Genomic DNA, 10,152 nt, shown 5'->3' with positions numbered 1-10,152 from the left:
AAAAAGTGAAAAACGGTCATAGTATAGCATGTCGAAAAAAGTGAAAAACGGTCATAGTGTAGCCTGTCGAAAACAGTCATAGTATAGCCTGTCGAAAAAAGTCAAAAACGGTGATAGTATAGCATGTCGAAAAAAGTCAAAAAACAGTCATTGTATATCATGTCGAAAACAGTCATAGTATAGCCTGTTGAAAACATTCATAGTATAGCCTGTCAAAAAAAGTGAAAAACGGTCATAGTATAGCATGTCTAAAAAAGTGAAAAACGGTCATAGTATAGCATGTCGAAAAAAGTCAAAAAACAGTCATAGTATATTATGTCAAAAACATTCATAGTGTAGCCTGTCAAAAAAAGGGAAAAACGGTCATAGTATAGCATGTCGAAAAAAGTAAAAAAACAGTCATTGTATATCATGTTGAAAACTGTCATAGTATATCCTGTCGAAAACAGTCATAGTATAGCATGTCGAAAAAAGTGAAAAACGGTCATAGTATAGCATGTCGAAAAAAGTGAAAAACGGTCATAGTGTAGCCTGTCGAAAACAGTCATAGTATAGCCTGTCGAAAAAAGTCAAAAACGGTGATAGTATAGCATGTCGAAAAAAGTCAAAAAACAGTCAGAGTATATGATGTCGAAAACAGCCATAGTATAGCCTGTCGAAAACAGTCATAGTATAGCCTGTCGAAAAAAGTGAAAAACGGTCATAGTATAGCATGTCAAAAAAAGTGAAAAACGGTCATAGTATAGCATGTCGAAAAAGTCAAAAAACAGTCATATTATATTATGTCGAAAACAGTCATAGTATAGCCTGTCGAAAACAGTCATGGTATAGAAAATCGAAAAAAGTGAAAAACGGTCATAGTATAGCATGTAGAAAGAAGTCAAAAAACAGTCATTGTATATCATGTCGAAAACAGTCATAGTATAGCCTGTCGAAAACAGTCATAGTATAGCCTGTTGAAAAAAGTGAAAAACGGTCATAGTATAGCATGTCGAAAAAAGTGAAAAACGGTCATAGTATACCATGTCGAAAAAAGTCAAAAAACAGTCAAAGTATATTATGTCGAAAACAGTCATAGTATGGCCTGTTGAAAACAGTCATAGTATAGCCTGTTGAAAAAAGTGAAAAACGGTCATAGTATAGCATGTCGAAAAAAGTGAAAAACGGTCATAGTATAGCATGTTGAAAAAAGTCAAAAAACAGTCATAGTATATTATGTCGAAAACAGTCATAGTGTGGCCTGTTGAAAACATTCATAGTATAGCCTGTCAAAAAAAGGGAAAAACGGTCATAGTATATCATGTCGAAAAAATTGAAAAACGGTCATAGTATAGCATGTCGAAAAAAGTAAAAAAACAGTCATACTATATTATGTCGAAAACAGTCATAGTATAGCCTGTCGAAAACAGTCATAGTATAGCCTGTCGAAAAAAGTGAAAAACGGTCATAGAATAGTATGTCGAAAAAATTGAAAAACGGTCATAGTATAGCATGTTGAAAAAAGTCAAAAAACAGTCATAGTATATTATGTCGAAAACAGTCATAGTGTGGCCTGTTGAAAACATTCATAGTATAGCCTGTCAAAAAAAGGGAAAAACGGTCATAGTATATCATGTCGAAAAAATTGAAAAACGGTCATAGTATAGCATGTCGAAAAAAGTAAAAAAACAGTCATACTATATTATGTCGAAAACAGTCATAGTATAGCCTGTCGAAAACAGTCATAGTATAGCCTGTCGAAAAAAGTGAAAAACAGTCATAGTATAGCATGTCGAAAAAAGTGAAAAACGGTCATAGTATAGCATGTCGAAAAAAGTAAAAAAACAGTCACAGTATATTATGTCAAAAACAGTCATAGTATAGCCTGTCGAAAACAGTCATAGTATAGCCTGTCAAAAAAAGTGAAAAACGGTCATAGTATAGCATGTCTAAAAAAGTGAAAAACGGTCATAGTATAGCATGTCGAAAAAAGTCAAAAAACAGTCATAGTATATTATGTCGAAAACAGTCATAGTATGGCATGTCAAAAACATTCATAGTGTAGCCTGTCAAAAAAAGGGAAAAACGGTCATAGTATAGCATGTCGAAAAAAGTAAAAAAACAGTCATTGTATATCATGTTGAAAACTGTCATAGTATATCCTGTCGAAAACAGTCATAGTATAGCATGTCGAAAAAAGTGAAAAACGGTCATAGTATAGCATGTCGAAAAAAGTGAAAAACGGTCATAGTGTAGCCTGTCGAAAACAGTCATAGTATAGCCTGTCGAAAAAAGTCAAAAACGGTGATAGTATAGCATGTCGAAAAAAGTCAAAAAACAGTCATTGTATATCATGTCGAAAACAGTCATAGTATAGCCTGTTGAAAACAGTCATAGTATAGCCTGTTGAAAAAAGTGAAAAACGGTCATAGTATAGCATGTTGAAAACAGTCATAGTATAGCCTGTTGAAAAAAGTGAAAAACGGTCATAGTATAGCATGTCGAAAAAAGTGAAAAACGGTCATAGTATAGCATGTCGAAAAAAGTCAAAAAACAGTCACAGTATATTATGTCAAAAACAGTCATAGTATAGCCTGTTGAAAACAGTCATAGTATAGCCTGTCGAAAAAAGTGAAAAACGGTCATAGTATAGCATGTCGAAAAAAGTGAAAAACGGTCATAGTGTAGCCTGTCGAAAACAGTCATAGTATAGCCTGTCGAAAAAAGTGAAAAACGATCATAGTATAGCATGTCAAAAAAAGTGAAAAACGGTCATAGTATAGAATGTCGAAAAAAGTCAAAAAACAGTCATAGTATATTATGTCAAAAACAGCCATAGTATAGCATGTCGAAAACAGTCATAGTATAGCCTGTCGAAAAAAGTGAAAAACGGTCATAGTATAGCATGTCAAAAAAAGTGAAAAACGGTCATAGTATATTATGTCGAAAACAGTCATAGTATGGCCTGTTGAAAACAGTCATAGTATAGCCTGTCGAAAAAAGTGAAAAACGGTCATAGAATAGCATGTCAAAAAAATTGAAAAACGGTCATAGTATAGCATGTCGAAAAAAGTCAAAAACAGTCATAGTATGGCCTGTTGAAAACAGTCATAGTATAGCCTGTCAAAAAAAGTGAAAAACGGTCATAGTATAGCATGTCGAAAAAATTGAAAAACGGCCATAGTATAGCATGTCGAAAAAGTCAAAAAACAGTCAGAGTATATGATGTCGAAAACAGCCATAGTATAGCCTGTCAAAAACAGTCATAGTATAGCCTGTCGACAAAAGTGAAAAACGGTCATAGTATAGCAGGTCGAAAATGTGAAAAACGGTCATAGTATAGCATGTTGAAAAAGTAAAAAAACAGTCATAGTATATTATGTCGAAAACAGCCATAGTATAGCCTGTCGATAAAGTCATAATATAGCCTGTGGAAAAAAAGTGAAAAACGGTCATAGTATAGCATGTTGAAAAAAGTCAAAAAACAGTCATAATATATTATGTCGAAAACAGTCATAGTATAGCCTGTCGAAAAAAGTGAAAAACGGTCATAGAATAGCATGTCGAAAAAACACATAGACATTAGACAGGAAGAGCAGTAGCTTGGGATTGAACCTATAACCCTATGATTGAAATGCAACCCTGCTCTCCACTTAGCCACGGAGACCAGTTGATAACCTGTGGCATAGTATGTCTGTAAAAAGTCATAGTATAGCATGTATAAAACAGTCATAGTATAGCATGTCGAAAAAAGTCAAAAAACAGTCATATTATATTATGTCGAAAACAGTCATAGTATAGCCTGTCGAAAACAGTGAAAAACGGTCATATTATAGCATGTTGAAAAAAGTAAAAAAACAGTCATAGTATATTATGTCGAAAACAGCCATAGTATAGCCTGTCGAAAAAAGTGAAAAACGGTCATAGAATAGCATGTTGAAAAAAGTCAAAAATCAGTCATTGTATATTATGTTGAAAACAGTCATAGTATAGCCTGTCGAAAACAGTCATGGTATAGAAAGTCTAAAAAAGTGAAAAACGGTCATAGAATAGCTTGTCGAAAAATCACATAGACATTAGACAGGAAGAGCAGTAGCTTGGGATTGAACCTCCAACCCTATGATTGAAAGGCAGCACTGCCCTCCACTTAGCCACAGAGACCAGTTGATAACTTGTGGCATAGTATGTCTGTAAAAAGTCATAGTATAGCATGTAGAAAACAGTCATAATATAGCATGTCGAAAAAAGTGAAAACAGTCATAGTATAGCATGTCGAAAAAATTGAAAAACGGTCATAGTATAGCATGTCGAAAAAGTCAAAAAACAGTCATAGTATATTATGTCGAAAACAGTCATAGGATAGCCTGTCGAAAACAATCATAGTATAGCCTGTCGAAAAAAAGTGAAAAACGGTCATAGTATAGCATGTCAAAAAAATTGAAAAACGGTCATAGTATAGCATGTCGAAAACAGTGAAAAACGGTCATAGTATAGCATGTCGAAAAAATTGAAAAACGGTCATAGTATAGCATGTTGAAAAAAGTCAAAAAACAGTCATTGTATATTATGTCGAAAACAGTCATAGGATAGCCTGTCGAAAAAAGTGAAAAATGGTCATAGTATAGTATGTCGAAAAGTCAATACTATGACATACTATACTATGAATTTTTTGAGTTTTTCGACATGCTATACTATGACTTTTTCGCACCTTTTTAGACAGACTATATTTATATTTTCAGGACTTTTTAGACATACTATACTGTGACTTAATGACTATTTCAGGACTTTTTTGCCATACTATGCTATGATTTTAATTACTTTTTTTCGACAGAATATACAGATTTTATTTTCTACATAAAGTGTAACTTTTTACATTCATTAATTTGAGACAACATGACTTTATTTCCCACATACTATACTATGAATTTTTGGATGAATTACATTTATTTTTCGTGACATTTTTTTTTATGACACATTACGCTTTGACTTTTTTGTACTCATGACATGACCATCTTTTAACTCCTACTATGCTACTAAACTTAATGACAAACTATACTATGATTTCTTCGGACTTTTTTCAACATATTTTTTTCATCACATTTCACAACATACTCCAAGACTTTATGAGAAATACCATCCTGTGACTTAATATTTTCTTTAACATCGTCTTCCATGGGTGCATGGTGGTACGGTTGCCGGCACCGTCACCTCACAGCGAGAGGGGCCTGGTTCCAGTTCCCGGGCTGGACGGTCCTTCTCCATGGAGTGTGCATGTTCTCCCCGTGTCAGCTCTCCGGCTTCCTCCCACAGTCCAACGACATGCGTCTCAGGTTAACTAACTACTCTAAATGGCCCTGAGGTGTGACTGTGAGCGTCTGTCTCTACATCAGCCCTGTGGTACGTCAGCTGGGGTCGGCTCCAGCCCTCCACCACTCTGAAGATGATTCATGGAAGACTCCATCCATTACATGAAGTATTCAGATATTAAACTGTCTTATGACTCGGTACATCTCGTTCTTTCCTTTGATTTTGACCAGATTAAAATATCTATATTTATTGATGTCCACTAGTAAATTGTTGGGAGTGTTGTAGTATTTTTGGTGATGAAGTACCCAAAGCTGTTCAAACGTGTCAAAAAACGAATCAACAAGAACAAAGAGCATAATGTAGACGCACTTTATTCCTAAAACAGAAGCTGCACCATCAGTAGCGGCACACAATTATATGTACACATATACACACACAATTACCTAAATCTGTTATATAAAATATATAATCTGACAATGTACCTTTTAATTCCTCTTCAGAGCTCATTGAGTTACTGTGCGAGAGACTCTGGAGCCGAAGCAGAGAGAGAGGTAAGTCTCGTCCACTCATCGGGTGGGACACAAATGCCCAGGCCAGCTTTTTACTTCATCTTTACAGCATGGCAATAAAAAGGTCTGTACCCTTTGAAAAAATAATATTCTAAAAGCAATCTACAGCAAAATTCACTTGAACGGGTTTGTCCGTGTTGTAATTGAGACAATCACACTTTTTTTGAAACCGATTCCTTTACAGTGAGATGTACACACCCTCTAGGATTTGTAATATATAAAAGATATTAAGCATTAAAAATTCCACATTTAAAAACTTACAATAAATAATATATGCAGGCATTTCATTAAGATAAAATTTCATAGATTGCAATCTACAGTCAATAAAAAGACAATTTATTCTCCTTTTATGAAATGTCCCTTGATCTTCCAAAATGCTAAATGGATTCTTGGCATCTGATTGATAGATTGATTGGAAACTTGTAGTCAGTCAGTGTTGTGGGAGTATGTAAATGTGAAGGGAGCACTTTAACGCTTCCTCCACATTTGTGCCCTGATGGAATCGGGGATCCTTCACAGCAGGCGATCCAAGATTCGACCGAGCCAGCCGTCCAATCGCATCTCAGCGGTTTGATCCCATTCAGAGTTCAGAGCATGTTCTGGATGAAGTTGTACATCTGGGTGAGCACCACGAAGTGAACAGGCAGACAAGAGCGTCGGTCTGGGTTGCAGGGTCGCATGTCAGCCAGGAGAGGGCGTTGTATTGCTCTAGAACAAATCTATAATGTGGAACGCAGAAACAGAACTTTAGATCACACACATCTTGCACCATTCTCTTTGTAAACGGACTCTTCTTATCCGAGCGCTTTACCTGAGCACGTCAGAGGTGTGGTTGGAGTCCAGGGGGTGGGAGTGTTTACTGTGCAAGAGCTCGTCTGATTGGACAGAAGACACGTGCAGGTGCAGAGAGGCCTGGGGGAAAAAGAAAGATCGAGACCCAAATCAAGTCATTTGTGCTTCTCAGAGATACAGACCTGAGGTAAACGGTATTAAACAGACACCAGTCAAGCAAAAACACCAACAATTCTCTGGCTGCTGCTTGTGAAAAATGAAAAATAAGCATTAGTTGTAGCCCTACATGAATGTGACCAGCGTACCTTGAGGAAGAGAGGGCACTGGTTCTGGGCTTGAGGGCAGGCCGACCAGAACCAGTCAGGCAGCGGTCCGGCCTTGGCCGTTGAGACAAAGTAGCCCAGAGCCATCGGCTGCTGCAGGATGTTCAGAGCCTCCTCGTGGGACTCCATACGATCGGCACTCTGTCCCTGAAACACGACGTGGAAACAGTGAACGAGCTGCACTGTGAAAATAAAACGCTCTTGTACAAGCGTGCAGGTCAATGAACTTTATGATCTGTAACAGACGTTTAATATCGGCTTTTGTTCCGTCGTCGAGTAATAACAAAGGTGACCGACCTTTCCTCCTTCCCCCCCCTGGTGGAAGTGGGAAATAGTATAGTATGTCGAAAACTCCAAAAAGTCATAGTATAGTATGTCAAAAAACTAAAAAAAGTCATAGTATAGTATGTCAAAAACTCAAAAAAGTTGTAGTATAGTGTGTCGAAAAACTCCAAAAAATCATAGTATAGTATGTCGAAAAACTCCAAAAAGTCATAGTATAGTATGTCGAAAACTCCAAAAAGTCATAGTATAGTATGTCGAAAAACTCCAAAAAGTCATAGTATAGTATGTCGAAAAACTCCAAAAAGTCATAGTATATAGTATGTCAAAAACTCCAAAAAGTCATAGTATAGTATGTCGAAAAACTCCAAAAAGTCATAGTATAGTATGTCGAAAAACTCCAAAAAGTCATAGTATAGTATGTCAAAAACTCCAAAAAGTCATAGTATAGTATGTCAAAAACTAGAAAAAGTCATAGTATAGTATGTCAAAAACTCCAAAAAGTCATAGTATAGTATGTCAAAAACTCCAAAAAGTCATAGTATAGTATGTCAAAAACTAAAAAAAGTCATAGTATAGTATGTCAAAAACTCCAAAAAGTTGTAGTGGTAGTGTGTCGAAAAACTCCAAAAAATCATAGTATAGCATGTCGAAAAACTCCAAAAAGTCATAGTATAGTATGTCGAAAACTCCAAAAAGTCATAGTATAGTATGTCGAAAAACTCAAAAAGTCATAGTATAGTATGTCAAAAACTCCAAAAAGTCATAGTATAGTATGTCGAAAAACTCCAAAAAGTCATAGTATAATATGTCAAAAACTCCAAAAAGTCATAGTATAGTATGTCAAAAACTCCAAAAAGTCATAGTATAGTGTGTCGAAAAACTCCAAAAAGTCATAGTATAGCATGTCGAAAAACTCCAAAAAGTCATAGTATAGTATGTCGAAAAACTCCAAAAAGTCATAGTATAGTATGTCGAAAACTCCAAAAAGTCATAGTATAGTATGTCAAAAACTCCAAAAAGTCATAGTATAGTATGTCGAAAAACTCCAAAAAGTCATAGTATAGTATGTCGAAAAACTCCAAAAAGTCATAGTATAGTATGTCGAAAAACTCCAAAAAGTCATAGTATAGTATGTCAAAAACTCAAAAAAGTCATAGTATAGTATGTGGAAAACTCAAAAAAATCATAGTATAGTATGTCAAAAACTCCAAAAAGTCATAGTATAGTATGTCGAAAAACTCCAAAAAGTCATAGTATAGTATGTCAAAAACTCCAAAAAGTCATAGTATAGTATGTCGAAAAACTCCAAAAAGTCATAGTATAGTATGTCAAAAACTCCAAAAAGTCATAGTATAGTATGTCGAAAAACTCCAAAAAGTCATAGTATAGTATGTCGAAAAACTCCAAAAAGTCATAGTATAGTATGTCAAAAACTCCAAAAAGTCATAGTATAGTATGTCGAAAAACTCAAAAAAGTCATAGTATAGTATGTCGAAAACTCAAAAAAGTCATAGTATAGTATGTCGAAAAACTCCAAAAAGTCATAGTATAGTATGTCGAAAACTCAAAAAAGTCATAGTATAGTATGTCAAAAACTCCAAAAAGTCATAGTATAGTATGTCGAAAACTCCAAAAAGTCATAGTATAGTATGTCGAAAACTCCAAAAAGTCATAGTATAGTATGTCAAAAACTAAAAAAAGTCATAGTATAGTATGTCAAAAACTCCAAAAAGTTGTAGTGTAGTGTGTCGAAAAACTCCAAAAAATCATAGTATAGCATGCCGAAAAACTCCAAAAAGTCATAGTATAGTATGTCGAAAACTCCAAAAAGTCATAGTATAGTATGTCGAAAAACTCCAAAAAGTCATAGTATAGTATGTCAAAAACTCCAAAAAGTCATAGTATAGTATGTCGAAAAACTCAAAAAGTCATAGTATAGTATGTCGAAAAACTCCAAAAAGTCATAGTATAGTATGTCGAAAACTCCAAAAAGTCATAGTATAGTATGTCGAAAAACTCCAAAAAGTCATAGTATAGTATGTCAAAAACTAAAAAAAGTCATAGTATAGTATGTCGAAAACTCCAAAAAGTCATAGTATAGTATGTCGAAAAACTCCAAAAAGTCATAGTATACTATGTCGAAAACTCCAAAAAGTCATAGTATAGTATGTCAAAAACTCCAAAAAGTCATAGTATAGTATGTCGAAAACTCCAAAAAGTCATAGTATAGTATGTCGAAAACTCCAAAGTATAAGGTAAAGTCATAGTATAGTATGTCAAAAACTCCAAAAAGTCATAATATAGTGTGTTGAAAACTCCAAAAAGTCATAGTATAGTATGTCAAAAACTAAAAAGTCATAGTATAGTATGTCAAAAACTCCAAAAAGTCATAGTATAGTATGTCAAAAACAAAAAAAAGTCATAGTATAGTATGTCAAAAACTCCAAAAAGTCATAGTATAGTATGTCGAAAAACTCCAAAAAGTCATAGTATAGTATGTCAAAAACTCCAAAAAGTCATAGTATAGTATGTCGAAAAACTCCAAAAAGTCATAGTATAGTATGTCAAAAACTCCAAAAAAGTCATAGTATAGTATGTCGAAAAACTCCAAAAAGTCATAGTATAGTATGTCGAAAAACTCCAAAAAGTCATAGTATAGTATGTCAAAAACTCAAAAAGTCATAGTATAGTATGTCGAAAAACTCAAAAAAGTCATAGTATAGTATGTCGAAAACTCAAAAAAGTCATAGTATAGTATGTCGAAAAACTCCAAAAAGTCATAGTATAGTATGTCGAAAACTCAAAAAGTCATAGTATAGTATGTCAAAAACTCCAAAAAGTCATAGTATAGTATGTCGAAAACTCCAAAAAGTCATAGTATAGTATGTCGAAAACTC

At 34.4% G+C, this 10,152-nt stretch overlaps 1 protein-coding gene across 1 annotated transcript; it reads right to left on the bottom strand.

The window, feature by feature from the left end:
• Positions 1-6,435: 6,435 nt before the first annotated feature.
• On the bottom strand, positions 6,436-7,294 carry LOC137876235 (mediator of RNA polymerase II transcription subunit 13-like). The gene is made up of 4 exons (XM_068716067.1): positions 7,268-7,294; positions 6,953-7,117; positions 6,667-6,767; positions 6,436-6,574 (listed from the first exon to the last, which is right to left on the bottom strand). The coding sequence occupies exons 2-4, from the start codon at positions 7,097-7,099 to the stop codon at positions 6,436-6,438; spliced, it is 387 nt and encodes a 128-aa protein (XP_068572168.1). The 5' UTR covers positions 7,100-7,117; positions 7,268-7,294.
• Positions 7,295-10,152: the final 2,858 nt, after the last annotated feature.

This window comes from Cebidichthys violaceus, unplaced genomic scaffold (assembly GCF_023349555.1).
Source record: "Cebidichthys violaceus isolate CVI_PGR_0920_01 unplaced genomic scaffold, fCebVio1.0.p SCAF_1, whole genome shotgun sequence".
In the NCBI taxonomy this organism is placed as follows: Eukaryota; Metazoa; Chordata; class Actinopteri; order Perciformes; family Stichaeidae; genus Cebidichthys; species Cebidichthys violaceus.
The sequence above is the reverse complement of the archived record's forward strand: the minus strand, read 5'-3'. Positions and strand labels throughout refer to the sequence as shown.

Bases quoted from the DNA above. Each gene is read 5' to 3' on its own strand.
- LOC137876235 (XM_068716067.1), bottom strand. From the start codon at position 7,099: ATGGAGTCCCACGAGGAGGCTCTGAACATCCTGCAGCAGCCGATGGCT. The intron at 6,768-6,952 runs GTACGCTGGTCA...TTTTTCCCCCAG, and splicing joins AGTGCCCTCTCTTCCTCAAG to GCCTCTCTGCACCTGCACGT. The intron at 6,575-6,666 runs GTAAAGCGCTCG...TCCACATTATAG, and splicing joins CACACCTCTGACGTGCTCAG to ATTTGTTCTAGAGCAATACA.